This window comes from Dendrobates tinctorius, unplaced genomic scaffold (assembly GCF_039654945.1).
Source record: "Dendrobates tinctorius isolate UK_male_01 unplaced genomic scaffold, ASM3965494v1 ptg000041l, whole genome shotgun sequence".
Taxonomy (NCBI): Eukaryota; Metazoa; Chordata; class Amphibia; order Anura; family Dendrobatidae; genus Dendrobates; species Dendrobates tinctorius.
In genome coordinates this window covers 654,203-673,122 of record NW_027361709.1, presented here as the reverse complement: position 1 = coordinate 673,122, position 18,920 = coordinate 654,203, and the positions used below count along the sequence as shown (strand labels likewise).

At 44.8% G+C, this 18,920-nt stretch overlaps 1 protein-coding gene across 1 annotated transcript in view; it reads left to right on the top strand.

The window, feature by feature from the left end:
- The window catches only part of OXTR (oxytocin receptor), a 38,291-nt gene extending 20,123 nt beyond the window's left edge, over positions 1–18,168 (top strand). Inside the window, exon 2 of the mRNA XM_073574931.1 lies at positions 15,874–18,168. Coding sequence (XP_073431032.1) covers positions 15,874–16,124 — 251 coding nt within the window. The 3' untranslated portion in view covers positions 16,125–18,168. The remainder of the gene's footprint in view (positions 1–15,873) is intronic.
- The last annotated feature ends 752 nt before the right edge of the window (positions 18,169–18,920 follow it).

The following is an 18,920-nucleotide window of genomic DNA, read 5'->3' as shown; positions in this document are numbered from 1 at the left end:
ACATTATTATATTATTAGCACCCCCCAACCACATTATTATATTATCAGCACCTCCCCCCACATTATTATATTATTAGCACCCCCCAACCACATTATATTATCAGCACCTCCCCCCACATTATTATATTATTAGCACCCCCCAACCACATTATTATATTATCAGCACCTCCGCCCACATTATTATATTATCAGCACCCCCCAACCACATTATTATATTATCAGCACCTCCCCCCACATTATTATATTATCAGCACCTCCCACCACATTATTATATTATCAGCACCTCCCCCATTACTATATTATCAGCACCTCCCCCATTATTATATTATCAGCACCCCCCAACCACATTATATTATCAGCACCTCCCCCCACATTATTATATTATCAGCACCCCCCAACCACATTATTATATTATCAGCACCTCCCCCCACATTATTATATTATCAGCACCTCCCACCACATTATTATATCAGCACCTCCCCCATTACTATATTATCAGCACCTCCCCCATTATTATATTATCAGCACCCCCCAACCACATTATATTATCAGGACCTCCCCCCACATTATTATATTATCAGCACCCCCCAACCACATTATTATATTATCAGCACCTCCCCCACATTATTATATTATCAGCACCTCCCACCACATTATTATATTATCAGCACCTCCCCCATTACTATATTATCAGCACCTCCCCCATTATTATATTATCAGCACCCCCCAACCACATTATTATATTATCAGCACCTCCCCCCACATTATTATATTATCAGCACCCCCCAACCACATTATTATATTATCAGCACCTCCCCCCACATTATTATATTATCAGCACCTCCCCCCACATTATTATATTATCAGCACCTCCCCCATTATTATATTATCAGCGCCTCACCCATTACTATATTATCAGCACCTCCCCCATTATTATATTATCAGCACCTCCCCCCACATTATTATATTATCAGCACCTCCCCCCACATTATTATATTATCAGCACCTCCCCCATTATTATATTTCAGCACCTCCCCCCACATTATTATATTATCAGCACCTCCCCCCACATTATTATATTATCAGCACCCCCCAACCACATTATTATATTATCAGCACCTCCCCCCACATTATTATATTATCAGAACCTCCCCCCACATTATTATATTATCAGCACCTCCCCCATTATTATATTATCAGCGCCTCCCCCATTATTATATTTCAGCACCTCCCCCCACATTATTATATTATCAGCACCTCCCCCATTATTATATTATCAGCGCCTCCCCCCACATTATTATATTATCAGCGCCTCCCCCCACATTATTATATTATCAGCGCCTCCCCCATTATTATATTATCAGCGCCTCCCCCATTACTATATTATCAGCACCTCCCCCATTATTATATTTCAGCACCTCCCCCCACATTATTATATTATCAGCACCTCCCCCATTATTATATTATCAGCGCCTCCCCCCACATTATTATATTATCAGCGCCTCCCCCCACATTATTATATTATCAGCGCCTCCCCCATTATTATATTATCAGCGCATCCCCCATTATTATATTATCAGCGCCTCCCCCATTATTATATTATCAGCGCCTCCCCCATTACTATATTATCAGCACCTCCCCCATTATTATATTTCAGCACCTCCCCCCACATTATTATATTATCAGCACCTCCCCCATTATTATATTATCAGCGCCTCCCCCCACATTATTATATTATCAGCGCCTCCCCCATTATATTATCAGCGCCTCCCCCATTATTATATTATCAGCGCCTCCCCCATTATTATATTATCAGCGCCTCCCCCATTATTATATTATCAGCGCCTCCCCCATTACTATATTATCAGCACCTCCCCCATTATTATATTTCAGCACCTCCCCCCACATTATTATATTATCAGCACCTCCCCCCACATTATTATATTATCAGCGCCTCCCCCCACATTATTATATTATCAGCGCCTCCCCCATTATTATATTATCAGCGCCTCCCCCATTATTATATTATCAGCGCCTCCCCCATTACTATATTATCAGCGCCCCCCCATTATTATATTATCAGCGCCTCCCCCCACATTATTATATTATCAGCGCCTCCCCCCACATTATTATATTATCAGCGCCTCCCCCTCCTTTATTATATTATCAGTGGATCCCCAACATTATTATATTATCAGCGCCCCCCCATTATTATATCATCAGCGCCTCCCCCCACATTATTATATTATCAGCGCCTCCCCCATTATATTATCAGTGCCCCCATTTATTATATTATCAGCGCCTCCCCCTTTATTATATTATCAGCGCCCTCCCACATTATTATATTATCAGCGCCTCCCCCTTTATTATATTATCAGCGCCTCCCCCCACATTATTATATTATCAGCGCCTCCCCATTATATTATCAGCGCCCCCCCATTTATTATATTATCAGCGCCTCCCCCTTTATTATATTATCAGCGCCCTCCCACATTATTATATTATCAGCGCCTCCCCTTTATTATATTATCAGCGCCTCCCCCCACATTATTATATTATCAGCGCCTCCCTCCACATTATTATATTATCAGCGCCTCCACCTTTATTATATTATCAGCGCCCTCCCACATTATTATATTATCAGCGCCCTCCCACATTATTATATTATCAGCACCTCCCCCCACATTATTATATTATCAGTGGATCCCCAACATTATTATATTATCAGCGCCCCCCCATTATTATATTATCAGCGCCTCCCCCCACATTATTATATTATCAGCCCCCCACATTATTATATTATCAGTGGATCCCCCACATTATTATATTATCAGCGCCTCCCCCATTATTATATTATCAGCGCCCCCCCATTTATTATATTATCAGCGCCTCCCCCTTTATTATATTATCAGCGCCCTCCCCCTTTATTATATTATCAGCGCCTCCCCTTTATTATATTATCAGCGCCTCCCCCATTATTATATTATCAGCGCCCTCCCCCATTATTATATTATCAGCGCCCTCCCCCATTATTATATTATCAGCGCCTCCCCCATTATTATATTATCAGCGCCTCCCCCATTATTATATCAGCACCTCCCCCCCATTATTATATTATCAGCGCCTCCCCCTTTATTATATTATCAGCGCCCTCCCCCTTTATTATATTATCAGCGCCTCCCCTTTATTATATTATCAGCGCCTCCCCCATTATTATATTATCAGCGCCCTCCCCCATTATTATATTATCAGCGCCCTCCCCCATTATTATATTATCAGCGCCTCCCCCATTATTATATTATCAGCGCCCTCCCCCATTATTATATTATCAGCGCCTCCCCCATTATTATATTATCAGCACCTCCCCCCCCATTATTATATTATCAGCGCCTCCCCCATTATTATATTATCAGCACCTCCCCCCCCATTATTATATTATCAGCGCCTCCCCTTTATTATATTATCAGCGCCTCCCCCATTATTATATTATCAGCGCCCTCCCCCATTATTATATTATCAGCGCCCTCCCCCATTATTATATTATCAGCGCCTCCCCCATTATTATATTATCAGCGCCCTCCCCCATTATTATATTATCAGCACCTCCCCCATTATTATATTATCAGCACCTCCCCCCCCATTATTATATTATCAGTGCCTCCCCCATTATTATATTATCAGCGCCTCCCCCTTTATTATATTATCAGCGCCCCCCCATTTATTATATTATCAGCGCCTCCCCCTTTATTATATTATCAGCGCCCTCCCCCTTTATTATATTATCAGCGCCTCCCCCATTATTATATTATCAGCGCCCTCCCCCATTATTATATTATCAGCGCCCTCCCCATTATTATATTATCAGCGCCCTCCCCCATTATTATATTATCAGCGCCCTCCCCCATTATTATATTATCAGCGCCTCCCCCTTTATTATATTATCAGCGCCTCCCCATTATTATATCAGCGCCTCCCCCACATTATTATATTATCAGCGCCTCCCCCTTTATTATATTATCAGCGCCTCCCCCATTATTATATTATCAGTGCCTCCCCCCACATTATTATATTATCAGCACCTCCCCCTTTATTATATTATCAGCGCCTCCCCCATTATTATATTATCAGCGCCTCCCCATTATATCAGCGCCTCCCCCCACATTATTATATTATCAGCACCTCCCCCTTTATTATATTATCAGCGCCTCCCCCATTATTATATTATCAGCGCCTCCCCCCACATTATTATATTATCAGCGCCCTCCCACATTATTATATTATCAGCGTCCCCCTTTATTATATTATCAGCGCCTCCCCCATTATTATATTATCAGCGCCTCCCCCATTATTATATTATCAGCGCCCCCCATTTATATTATCAGCGCCCCCCCATTTATTATATTATCAGCGCCTCCCCCATTATATTATCAGTGTCCCCCCCTTTATTATATTATCAGCGCCCTCCCCCATTATTATATTATCAGCCCCCCACATTATTATATTATCAGCCCCCCCACATTATTATATTATCAGCGCCCCCCCATTTATATTATCAGCGCCCCCCCATTTATTATATTATCAGCGCCTCCCCCATTATATTATCAGTGTCCCCCCCCTTTATTATATTATCAGCGTCCCCCCCTTTATTATATTATCAGCGCCTCCCCCATTATATTATCAGTGTCCCCCCCCTTTATTATATTATCAGCGTCCCCCCCTTTATTATATTATCAGCGCCTCCCCCATTATTATATTATCAGCGCCTCCCCCATTATTATATTATCAGCGCCTCCCCCATTATTATATTATCAGCGCCTCCCCATTATATCAGCGCCTCCCCCCACATTATTATATTATCAGCGCCTCCCCCTTTATTATATTATCAGCGCCTCCCCCATTATTATATTATCAGCGCCTCCCCCATTATTATATTATCAGCGCCTCCCCATTATATCAGCGCCTCCCCCCACATTATTATATTATCAGCACCTCCCCCTTTATTATATTATCAGCGCCTCCCCCATTATTATATTATCAGCGCCTCCCCCCACATTATTATATTATCAGCGCCCTCCCACATTATTATATTATCAGCGTCCCCCCTTTATTATATTATCAGCGCCTCCCCCATTATTATATTATCAGCGCCTCCCCCATTATTATATTATCAGCGCCCCCCATTTATATTATCAGCGCCCCCCATTTATTATATTATCAGCGCCTCCCCCATTATATTATCAGTGTCCCCCCCTTTATTATATTATCAGCGCCCTCCCACATTATTATATTATCAGCCCCCCCACATTATTATATTATCAGCGCCCCCCCATTTATATTATCAGCGCCCCCCATTTATTATATTATCAGCGCCTCCCCCATTATATTATCAGTGTCCCCCCTTTATTATATTATCAGCGTCCCCCCCCTTTATTATATTATCAGCGCCTCCCCCATTATATTATCAGTGTCCCCCCCCTTTATTATATTATCAGCGTCCCCCCCCTTTATTATATTATCAGCGCCTCCCCCATTATATTATCAGTGTCTCCCCCCTTTATTATATTATCAGCATCCCCCCCCTTTATTATATTATCAGCGCCCTCCCACATTATTATATTATCAGCCCTCTCACATTATTATATTATCAGCCCCCCCACATTATTATATTATCAGCGCCCCCCCATTTATATTATCAGCGCCCCCCATTTATTATATTATCAGCGCCTCCCCCATTATATTATCAGTGTCCCCCCCCATTATTATATTATCAGCCCCCCCCACATTATTATATTATCAGCGGCCCCCACATTATTATATTATCAGCGCCTCCCCCATTATTATATTATCAGCACCTCCCCCCACATTATATTATCAGCACCTCCCCCATTATTATATTATCAGTGCCTCCCCATTACTATATTATCAGCACCTCCCCCATTATTATATTTCAGCACCTCCCCCCACATTATTATATTATCAGCACCTCCCCCATTATTATATTTCAGCACCTCCCCCCACATTATTATATTATCAGCGCCTCCCCCCACGTTATTATATTATCAGCGCCTCCCCCATTATATTATCAGCGCCTCCCCCCACGTTATTATATTATCAGCGCCTCCCCCATTATATTATCAGCGCCTCCCCCATTACTATATTATCAGCGCCTCCCCCATTACTATATTATCAGCGCCCCCCCTGATTCAGCATGATATCCCACTGAGAGTGAAGAGCGACAACTTGCGGAAATACAAGATCATGATCTTCCTACGCAAAAGTTTTTTAAGAGGCATCAGCTCATCGACCTTCAAGGTCCAAACTTCAGTTCCTTCTGCATAAGAAGACCTTCCATCTTCTGACCTGTGACACGAGTCCTAAAAATGTACGCTCTCACTCTGAACCACTAGGTGACGTCTGTTGGAATGGACCTTCCATCCTCAGCCTTGTGGCAAGATGGGATTTCATCATTAGAGCCAATGACAAAACAAGTCTTGAAACAATCTGCTAAGAAGAGCCTTATCTCTCAGCTTCTGACTTCTCCCATCTTAGGACGGGAGAGTGAGAGGCGCTAAAAGCACGCATTAGACACGGACCAATGATTCTCTATGGGGTCCCTCGCACCAGCCGTATATTTCTCATCCGTATTCTACGGTCCGTGCCAATCGCAGCATGCTGCGATTGTCAGCGTACTACGCCCGTAATACGCCAATGCAAGTCTATGGGTGCGCAAAAAATACAGATTACACACGGACCACACATGTGACTTGCGAGAAATACGCACCCGGTGTCTTTTAGCAAAGCCGGCAATTCAGTGCGCTATACAGTAAACTCACACTGACAGTTTTAATAATGAAACGAAAGAATAGATATATACACACATAGAATACATATATATATATATGCATTCTATGTGTGTATATCTATTCTTTCATTTCTTCATAGGGCTCCATTATATGTCCATTTTGCAAGCCTGCGAGAAAATCTCTCCATATGGATGCCATACGGATTACATATGGATGCTGACATGCGCAAAATACGCGACCACACCTTGATTACGGATGACATACGGAGCACTGTTTAGGGGTCTGTCATCCGTATTACGCATGTAAAATACTGACCGCATTTTGCGCAGGTTTGACACAGGGCCCAGAGAGTGCCATACTATACCCATAAAGATACATAGCCCAGAGAGTGCCATACTATACCCACATAGACACAGAGCTCAGAGAGTGCCATACTATACCCATATAGACACAGAGCCCAGAGAGTGCCATACTATACCCATAAAGATACATAGCCCAGAGAGTGCCATACTATACCCATATAGACACAGCCCAGAGAGTGCCAAACTATACCCATAAAGATACATAGCCCAGAGAGTGCCATACTATACCCACATAGACACAGAGCTCAGAGAGTGCCATACTATACCCATATAGATACAGAGCCCAGAGAGTGCCATACTATACCCATATAGACACAGAGCCCAGAGAGTGTCATACTATACCCATATAGACACAGCCCAGAGAGTGCCAAACTATACCCATATAGACACAGAGCCCAGAGTAGCCATTCTATACCCATATAGATACAGAGCCCAGAGTAGTCATACTATACCCATGTAGACACAGCCCAGAGAGTGCCATACTATACCCACATAGACACAGAGCTCAGAGAGTGCCATACTATACCCATATAGATACAGAGCCCAGAGAGTGCCATACTATACCCATAAAGATACATAGCCCAGAGAGTGCCATACTATACCCATATAGACACAGCCCAGAGAGTGCCAAACTATACCCATATAGACACAGAGCCCAGAGTAGCCATTCTATACCCATATAGATACAGAGCCCAGAGTAGTCATACTATACCCATGTAGACACAGCCCAGAGAGTGCCATACTATACCCACATAGACACAGGGCCCAGAGAGTGCCATACTATACCCATAAAGATACATAGCCCAGAGAGTGCCATACTATACCCATATAGACACAGAGCCCAGAGAGTGCCAAACTATACCCATATAGATACAGAGCCCAGAGTAGTCATACTATACCCATGTAGACACAGCCCAGAGAGTGCCATGTTATACCCATATAGACACAGAACCCAGAGTAGCCATACTATACCCATGTAGACACAGCCCAGAGAGTGCCATACTATACCCACGTAGACACAGAACCCAGAGAGTAGCCATACTATACCCATATAGACACAGAGCCTAGAGAGTGCCATACTATACCCATTTAGATACAGAGCCCAGAGAGTGCCATACTATACCCATTTAGATACAGAGCCCAGAGAGTGCCTTAGTATACCCATATAGCTACAGAGCCCGGAGAGTGCCATACTGTACCCATATAGACGCAGAGCCTGGAGAGTGCCATATTGTACCCATAAAGACGCAGAGGCCGGAGAGTGCCATACTATACCCACATAGACACAGGGCCCAGAGAGTGCCATACTATACCCATAAAGATACATAGCCCAGAGAGTGCCATACTATACCCATATAGACACAGAGCTCAGAGAGTGCCATACTATACCCATATAGACACAGAGCCCAGAGAGTGCCATACTATACCCATATAGATACAGAGCCCAGAGAGTGCCATACTATACCCACATAGACACAGAGCCCAGAGAGAGCCATACTATACCCACATAGACACAGAGCCCAGAGAGTGCCATACTATACCCATATAGACACAGAGCCCAGAGAGTGCCATACTATACCCATATAGATACAGAGCCCAGAGAGTGCCATACTAAACCCATATAGACACAGAACTCAGAGAGTGCCATACTATACCCACATAGACACAGAGCCCAGAGAGTGCCATACTATACCCACATAGACACAGCCCAGAGAGTGCCATACTATAGCCATATAGATACAGAGCCCAGAGAGTGCCAAACTATACCCACGTAGACACAGAGCCCGGAGAGCGCCATACTATACCCATATAGATACAGAGCCCAGAGCGTGCCATACTATACCCATATAGACACAGCCCAGAGCGTGCCATACTATACCCATATAGACAGCCCAGAGAGTGCCATACTATACCCATATAGACACAGAGCTCAGAGAGTGCCATACTATACCCACATAGACACAGAGCCCAGAGAGAGCCATACTATACCCATATAGATACAGAGCCCAGAGAGTGCCATACTATACCCATATAGACACAGAGCTCAGAGAGTGCCATACTATACCCACATAGACACAGAGCCCAGAGAGAGCCATACTATACCCATATAGATACAGAGCCCAGAGAGTGCCATACTATACCCATATAGACACAGAGCCCAGAGAGTGCCATACTATACCCATATAGATACAGAGCCCAGAGAGTGCCATACTATAGCCATATAGACACAGAGCCCAGAGAGTAGCCAAACTATACCCACGTAGACACAGAGCCCGGAGAGTGTCACACTTTTCCCACATAGACGCAGAGCCCGGAGAGCGCCATACTATACCCATATAGACGCAGAGCCCGGAGAGTGCCAAACTATACCCATATAGACGCAGAGCCCGGAGAGCGCCATACTATACCCATATAGACGCAGAGCCCGGAGAGCGCCAAACTATACCCATATAGACGCAGAGCCCGGAGTGTGCCATACTATACCCATATAGACACAGAGCCCGGAGAGTGCCATACTATACCCATATAGACGCAGAGCCCGGAGAGTGCCATACTATACCCATATAGACGCAGAGCCCGGAGAGTGCCAAACTATACCCATATAGACGCAGAGCCCGGAGAGTGCCAAACTATACCCATGTAGACGCAGAGCCCGGAGTGTGCCATACTATACCCATATAGATAAAGAGCCCACAGAGTGCCATACTTTACCCATATAGATAAAGAGCCCAGAGAGTGCCACACTTTACCCACATAGACACAGAGCCCGGAGAGTGCCAAACTATACCCATATAGACGCAGAGCCCGGAGTGTGCCATACTATACCCATATAGATAAAGAGCCCGGAGAGTGCCATGCTATGCCCATATAGATACAGAGCCCGGAGAGTGCCATACTATACCCATATAGACACAGAGCCCGGAGAATGCCAAACTATACCCACATAGACACAGAGCCCGGAGAGCGCCATACTATACCCATATAGACGCAGAGCCCGGAGAGCGCCATACTATACCCATATAGACGCAGAGCCCGGAGTGTGCCATACTATACCCATATAGATAGAGCCCAGAGAGTGCCATACTATGCCCATATAGATACAGAGCCCAGAGAGTGCCATACTATACCCATGTAGACACAGCCCAGAGAGTGCCATACTATACCCACATAGACACAGAGCCCGGAGAGTGCCATACTATACCCACATAGACACAGTGCCCGGAGAGCGCCACACTTTACCCACATATGCACAGTGCCCGGAGAGTGCCACACTCAGAACAGTTCTAAAGACTAGATTACATAACAGGAAGATGATAAATCACTGGAAGGAGACGATCTTTACAAATTACAAGTTCGCAAACTTTGGGGAGAGAAACTTGGCAGTAGCCCTGGTGCGGCCATATCAAGGTGGCTCCACTGAGGACAAGGCATGAGGTTCCCCTACAGATCTGGCAGATGTCATAGCAAGGAAGAAAGTAACTTTATTTGGATAAGGATTTAGGAAGGACCTCATCCATTGGCTCAGAGAAAAATCCTAAATCTCTTAGGGCCGAGTCCCAATTTTGAGTCCTAAGATGGGAGAAGTCAGAAGCTGAGAGATAAGGCTCTTCTTAGCAGATTGTTTCAAGACTTGTTTTGTCATTGGCTCTAATGATGAAATCCCATCTTGCCACAAGGCTGAGGATGGAAGGTCCATTCCAACAGACGTCACCTAGTGGTTCAGAGTGAGAGCGTACATTTTTAGGACTCGTGTCACAGGTCAGAAGATGGAAGGTCTTCTTATGCAGAAGGAACTGAAGTTTGGACCTTGAAGGTCGATGAGCTGATGCCTCTTAAAAATCTTTTGCGTAGGAAGATCATGATCTTGTATTTCCGCAAGTTGTCGCTCTTCACTCTCAGTGGGATATCATGCTGAATAGACCACTCAGTCCTGCTATAAGCGGCCCTTGGGGGTTCAGACCTGGACTATGACCAGGACTTGCTTACCTTATCTGATAGCCCACTAGATTACTATAGGGTCTGGCCAACCTTAAGGACATCAGGATCGATCTCATGAGGTTTTGGCGTAGTGCCCCAAGGCACAGATTCTGCATCAGGGGGAGTCATCCAGGTAAATAAGTACAGGAGTCCCCTTATATCAGATCCCACCCTAAAAAGTTGTAAAGAAATCTGGGAGGAAAGAGCTTCTCCTGTGCACAGCTGCATGGAGGATAGCAGACACCTATCCAAAGGTCTGAGGAACCTAAGTGATACTGGAAAGAGGAGTAGTGGATCGCAGGCGCCTGGTGCTGCCTGTCTGCACTGTGTCCTTAGAATGTAAAATCTCAAAATAGGAACAAGAAGCCTATTCCAAAGCGTAAAAGACCCATGACCCCAACAGGGGTGCACTGGATCTTCATGAAGATCGACATCCAGAATCCATGGAGTGTAAGGAGAATACTTACAAACTAATGCAGGGACTGGGGCAGCGGTCAGACTGCATAAAAGACTCTTTCCTTTCAGTATGGATTACATGACACAGGGTAGGGGGCTAAGCGGCCTCTTCTAGGGTCAGAGGTTGGGGGGGTACAAGCTCATTAGGGTTTAATTATATATTCCATCCTATTTACCCCCATTATAGCGCTGCTGGTTAACGCATCAGAACTGTGATGCTGCCCTCTTCTGGCATAAGAGGGCAAAACTAGTGGTGTGTCATTGAGGTTTCTAGTCTGACAGTACTGCATGAGTCTAAGGGGTACTTCACACTAAGCGAGATCGCTGATGCGTCACTGATTTTGTGACGCAACAGCGACCTCGCCAGCAATCTCGTTATGTGTGACACTTAGCAGCGACCAGGCCCCCTCTGCGATGTCGCTGATCGTGCTCGAATGCCCCGAGCCATTTTTTGATCGCTGGTGTCCCGCTGGCCAGCATGCATCGCTGTGTTTGAAACCGACAAGCGACCTCGTTAGTGACTCAGAAATCATGGATGCAGGCGGGAGTCATCCAAATTCCTGCTGTGTGACACTAAGGGTACTGTCACATTTAGCGATGCACCAGCGATCCCGACAACGATATGACCCGGTCAGTATCGCTGGTGCATCGCTAAATGGCCGCTAGTGAGCTGCCAAACAGGCAGATCTCACCGGCGACACAGCAGCGGTCGTTACTTACCAGTCAGACGCAGCGATGAAGACGTCCTTACGTCCACGCGTCGCTTGTCGGCGCCACAGCAGGAAGCCCAGCAGGAAGCGGCCGACGAGAAACAGCCCAGGACGTTCTCGCGCGATCAGCGATAACCAGCGGGGGAGCCAGTCGGAGGTAATACACATGGCGATATCGCTAGCAATATCGTTGCTGCGTCACAAAATCGGTGACACTTTAGCGATATTGCTAGCGATCTCGCTTAGTTTGACGGGCCCTTAAGCGGCCCTTACCAGGTCGTATCGTTGTCGGGATCGCTGGTGCGTCGCTTAGTGTAACGGTACCCTTAGGCTGTGTGCACACGCTTCAGGAATCAGCAACATTTCTGCAGCATTTTTCCTCAAACACTTCTTTATTTAGTTATCCAAGCGTACTCTCATGAAGAATGGTGAGGTTGCTTTTTTTTTTTACCAGCTTTGTGTGTTTTGAAACTTGAAGTAGTTAAAATGCTATCAAAAGCCTGAATAGTGAGTCATTGTTACATAGTGTCAGAGAGAACACCTGAGAGATCATGCAGATCCCACTGCAACCACCGATATTTCAGGGAAAACATGTCCGCTGCTTCCAGTCATCAGAACAATTACACAATTGACTGACGAGTGATGGTCGAGGAGGCTGCTTCCACTACTAGGTCAGTTACTGGGGAACTCACCGTGAGCGTATGGTACATACACCTCCGATTCCAACCCATGGAATATATATATACCCCAATACGGTCACTGCACACTCCACAATAACAAAAGGCTGATTGGACACATGTTACATGTTGTGTATCATACACTGTGTATGGCTTCATGGTGCGGTTTACAGAGTAAGAGGAATGGCGATATTAATTTATATATTTAATCTCGAAAGTTAGGCAGTGTTTATTAAAAAAAAATTACAAAATGGGAACAAACAATACGGTATATACAATCACATAAAATAAAAGGGATAACAAAAGAAAAAGTGCTAAACCTGATGTGAGAGATACGGCTCAGAGCTTAGCAGAACGAGGTACTCCTTTAGGAAACATACAGAACCCATAGCAAGCTGTACTTTCTAGGACTGAAAAAAAAATGACAGAAACTCAAACTCTACTTTTAATTACATCAGGATTATACCAACATACCTCCCCTTGGCGAGTTCATATGGGGGCTGGTCATGGGGTGTGCTAGGTCTTTTAGAAGGTTATGAGATACCCAGCTTTCAGGATATTGTCACCCCTTGTTGTCCCAGGCAGGAGATATTATGTTTCCTATCACGATTTTACTCTTCTACAGAGATGAAACATGGCATGGATACCATAATCCATCTGACCAACCTTAAGTTGGAGGTATTCGGCTGGCCTTACAGTGATGTGAGTGAATGTGTTATGTTTGTCCTTTCATTACAATGCCGAAAATATATCTCCCATAACTATTGGATGGATGCAAACCCCAATATTCATCACTGACCACTGGCTCCAGAAAGACTGAGATAATTCCTTTGAACAGAGGAAGCTCTTGCCTTGAAAATTGTACTTCTCCACCTCTGAGTATATGAATCCTAGACTTGGTGGCTGACTCTCAGCAGAACCCTGTTTTAATTACCTATTCACAGCAGGAGGTCCTACTTCAATGGAGGTTGAAGTGTCAGCTCCTTCTCTGCCCCAGTGATAATTAACCCCATATGTTCAATGTGAGGATGTCTCAGTTCCAGAGAAGTCTTTATGGCATTTACAATTTTTCTCTGCGACACATAGTTTTGCACATGTTCTTTCTTGGAGTGTTTTCTGGGCTCTTTTTAGGGCCGGTTGTAGAGAGGTCCCTCCTGAAAAGATGTCATTTGCACATACTCTTGGATGTCCTGTCAAAGGTACAGGGAAAATGAGCGACTGCCCTGCGGCATCTGGGGTTGTCCACATTTGAGGACAATTTTTTTTTCTTACTTAAATGCTGTTAATTAGACTAAAATATCTTTTTTGCAACAGAGTTTCATTAAAAGTTTTGCACCAATTGCCTTTTCTAAGCTCTGTGCAAAAATGATTTCGAGTCTCAAATACACGCATAAAAGTAAAAAAAACAAAAAAACAGTCCCTAAACAACTGCTTTAAGGACGGCATGCACCTGTCTGCACACACATATAATTCCCGGCACACCCATATGCTGACGGACACTCCATCGTATCCACACGCCAGTCATACGTGACTGTCAGCATTGCACATCGTTCACACAGTTTCGGGCCAGGCAGCTGTTGTGCTGTGATGGCATGCAGTCACCATGGCTATGTCGGGTTGGCAGGACATATCTGATAATACCCACTGATCCGCCGGCATGAGTCATACACAAGAATGGAGGTGGGTGGTTTGCGGTGTCCCTTGTGAATGGTGCAGCCCACGCTCCCTCATCAGGGCTCAGTCTGGGTATACGGCAGGTATACATGTGTGTTTCCCAGCAGTCCTATGTAAGGTGCACTGCACATATGAATATACAGTAATACACATCAGTCACAGGTCCTGCGAGTCGCAAACTAACCCCAGAAGTGCACGTTACGCCTCTGTGAGTGTCGTTGCCAACAGACCCAGATTTGCTGGGAACATTCGGATTGGGGTCAAATATTCCAAAATTGCCAACATCAGCGCCGGTAACTATGAGCCGTGTATATTTCTAATCATTGGTATTGTCACCCCTCCATTTTGGGAAGGACCTGGGTCGTGGATGCAAATCTCACTTTCCAAATTCTCAAAGTTCTCCCTCAGCAGAATCTGGGATGCTACATTTTTAATGCCGCCTCTCGCAGACTACATCCCTATCTGCACCCTGTCCCTGATACTTAGGCTGGGTTCAGACGTTGCGTATTTGGTGCAGATTTTTCTTCAATGCATCTGCAGCAGAATCCGTGTTACATGCAGATTTTGGTTCGGTTTTTGGCGCAGATTTCACCCATTCCATTGCATGTGGTTTGTGCTGTTTCTGCACAATTAAAATTCTGTGGATTTAAAAAAAAATGCATCAAAAAAAAATTTTTGCTCGGATTACACGTAATAAAAAATGCAGCTTTATAAGATTAAATTAAAATGTATCCACCTTGCTGGTACTTTAATTTGCTGCGGATTTTACTTGCAGAAAATCTGTATGTAAAATCCATCCGCGACAGGGGAACGTTTTGCAGACCGCGCTCGGTACCCTGGTGCTATGCATAGAAAACATTCATGGAGCGCTGCTTTCCAGGAGGTTTTTGTGGCGTCTCGGAGATTTATCAACTTTGCACAGAATCTGGAATTGGGACAGTTTACAAATTTGATATAAAATTTCAGATTTCTCCATTCCCAAAAAAAAACTTCCCAACTTTTGCTAAGTGAGTTTTCGGCATCTGTAGGCTTATTTCTTTATTTTACACTCTGATTTTCCCGCCATCATTTCCACTTTACAGACACCATCTGTATCAGGGGCGTGACCTAGAATAGCCCCCATTATTTATTCTGCAGTAGGGCCGGGGTGACCCCTATATTTTTTGCGCAGGTCTGTGTCTTTAGTAATACATATTTGTTTTTCTCTCCGCAGCTTCACTGTTCATCATCGCCATGCTCCTGGGAAGCCTCAATAGCTGCTGTAACCCCTGGATCTACATGTTGTTCACAGGTCACCTCTTCCACGACCTCCTCCAAAGCTTCCTGTGCTGCTCCGCCCGGTACCTGAAGTCGAGGCAGCAGGGAAGCGACCTGAGCGCCAGCAGAAAGAGCAATTCCTCCACCTTCGTGCTTAGCCGCAAGAGTTCAAGCCAGAAAAGTATCACCCAGCCGTCAACAGCATGAAATCCCTTCTGCCCAAAGGGTCAGAAGTGTGCGGCCTGGGGGAGGGATCTGTGGTGGGTTCCGGGTCAAAAATCAGTTGGAAATACTAAGATCCACAGACTAAGCTAAACTTTGCAACTCAGGAGCATGCTGGAAAAATAAATCTAGAGGACACATGCTCGATGGGGTTATGTTTGGCCAGTCTCACATTGGGAGCTTTAGGGTTATATTTAAAGGGGTGTTCCCACTTGCCATAAATATGTAATTTTTTTGCTTAGTGTAAATGCCGCTGTTGTCCTGATTCCGGTGCTGTTTATCTTTTGTTCCTGCGCCTCTCCATTCCTGAGATATGGCCTCATCTTCCCTGTATACAAGTCTAGTCTAGTTAACCAAAGGGCGGAGTAGTCAAGAATACGCCCACAGAGGGAGGAGTTACTGACCACACCCACTGGGCTAAAAAGATCAGATATATGTACAGGGAAGAAGGGGTCATATCTCCGGAACGGAGAGACACAGAAAGAAAAGAAAAACAACTCTGGATTCAGGAGATCACTGGCGTTTACACCAGGTAAAGAAGATGACATATTTATGGTGAGTGACAAGTCCCCTTTAACTGATTCTTCCAGTCTGGAGGTTGAAGTTCTGGTGACTCACCAGTGCTCCATCCTTGATATGTAGGGATCACATGCTGCAACCCCTGCATACCTGTAACAGCCCTGATTAAAGGGCAAGGATGGAGGCACCCCTGGTCAGATTAGCCTTTTTCCAGATCTCTCCTTGTCACAGAATGGAAACACACTGCAGTGAGCTCCTATCTGCTGGGGGCGCGAGACATTGCCAGGGTGGGTATTCAGCTTGTGACTGGTAGCAGGAACGTTTCCATTCAATGACAGACAGCAGAGATCTTGAAAATGGATGAAGGAATTGAAACCCCAAGGCCCATGTTTATTAAAGGGGCATTCCAGCTCAGACGACATGCTGAGACCCCCTATAGAAGTAACCAGACACTGTATTGTCCCCCCCCTGTTATGTGCCACACCCACTGTATTTTGTAATAATTGTACAAGCTTTATTTGCACAAGACTTGACAATCTCCATGTAGTATTTTCATGTGATGAACAGCGAGCGCAGTGTGTGAACACGGCCTAAGGTGAAAGCCCCCTTCACATCACGGCATCAATCTGATTGGCTTAATATGACATCATGTGACCTCTCATTGACGCCTCTTAATTCTCGCGACTCACTTAGCCCCTCCCTCTTCTTTCCGGAACGCTTTTCACAGAATCTGTGTATAAAATGTGTAAAAATGGTAAAATTCTAATTTCTGTACAAAAACCCCACGAATCTCAATAACTTTTATACATGACAAGATTATGGCGGGCGTAGGGCGACCGCAGCGCTGAAAAAATAGTAATCCTCAATTTATTAGAAGGGTCTATTGAGCGTCCACAGCGACCGTCTGACCACCATCAACCCACATAGGAAAAAAGGGTCAAATAATTGGATGTCGGGGCAACTGAATATCATGGGCTCTCATCTATGGAAACCAGTGCAGGTAAAATGTTCCCCTGGCTGCCAATCAGATTTTTGCTTTCATTTTCTAACCTACAGTTGAAAAAAAGAGGGCTGCAATCTGATTGGTTGCTCTGGAAAGTAACACTGAGACAAGGACAATCTGTAGCCCCTAGCAACCAATCCGCTTACAGAATACACATTCCAGCCAAATCTGATTGGCCACTGATATTTTTTTGGGGGGGTGAGACAACCAATCAGAGCACAGATTTCATTTTCTAACTTGCAGTGGTAAAATGTAAACTGAAATCTGATTGGACAGCACCCTCAGCTTTCCTGCACACATTGCGGGGTCACAAAGCGATAGCGGGCGGCAGAGAGGATCGGGGGGCGGGGCTTCAGACTCAGTGCACCTCTTGTACATAATGTTTTATAGAGGAATCACTTTTCTCCGCCATTTTACAGATCACTGATGTATTCTGAGAGTTTTATTTTATGTCTTGTAAATAAGAGATATCAGATCTATCTTTAATAAACCACATTCTGTACCGCCTCCTGGTGGGGAGCTGAGTCTGCTTTGTATTCCATCTAATGAGCCGGCACTTTATGGGGGTCACTCAGAAATCTGCTTCTTTCTCCACTTATGAGCCCCTTCTCCCTCCGCCCCCTGAACGCATCATTCACATCAACTATAATGTGTCTTGCCCAGCTGCCTACTGTGGTCTAAGGAGTGGGGAGGAGAGAGGGGCAGATAGACCCACGCAGCTGCTTTCTAGTAAGTGTTTTATCTCATCATACTGCTGAACTCGCAGCTACACTCCTTAGTATAGTTGTATGATCTCCTCCATGCTGCTGCTTTCTAGGAGGTGATTTATTGCACCCCTTGAAGGACTTTTTTCAATATGTTGCTCTCCTGTATAAAATAAGCAAATGCATCATCTGAAATACTCTGTGCTTCTTCTATGTAAATTTTATCCTCTGACCCCCCCCCCCTCCCCAAAAAGAAACAGAATCAGCACACCCCTGACCTGAAATACCCTGATCTGCTGTGAGGTCCCTGCTCCTTTCTCAGTGTATCGTGGGATATGGGCCGGGATCTTCTGGATCGTTGGCACTGCCCATTTGCCCAGTACGTTCCTCCCAGATCCGCGCTGTCGTCCATTATGTCGTCTCATTTCCATTTCACATTCTACAATTTTTACTTTTTTGTAACTTTTTTTTTAGTCTTATTTTTTTACTTTTTTAGCTATAAAAATATTTTTTTTTTCTGTAATCTCTGAGATCTGCAAGTGAAGAAAAACTTAT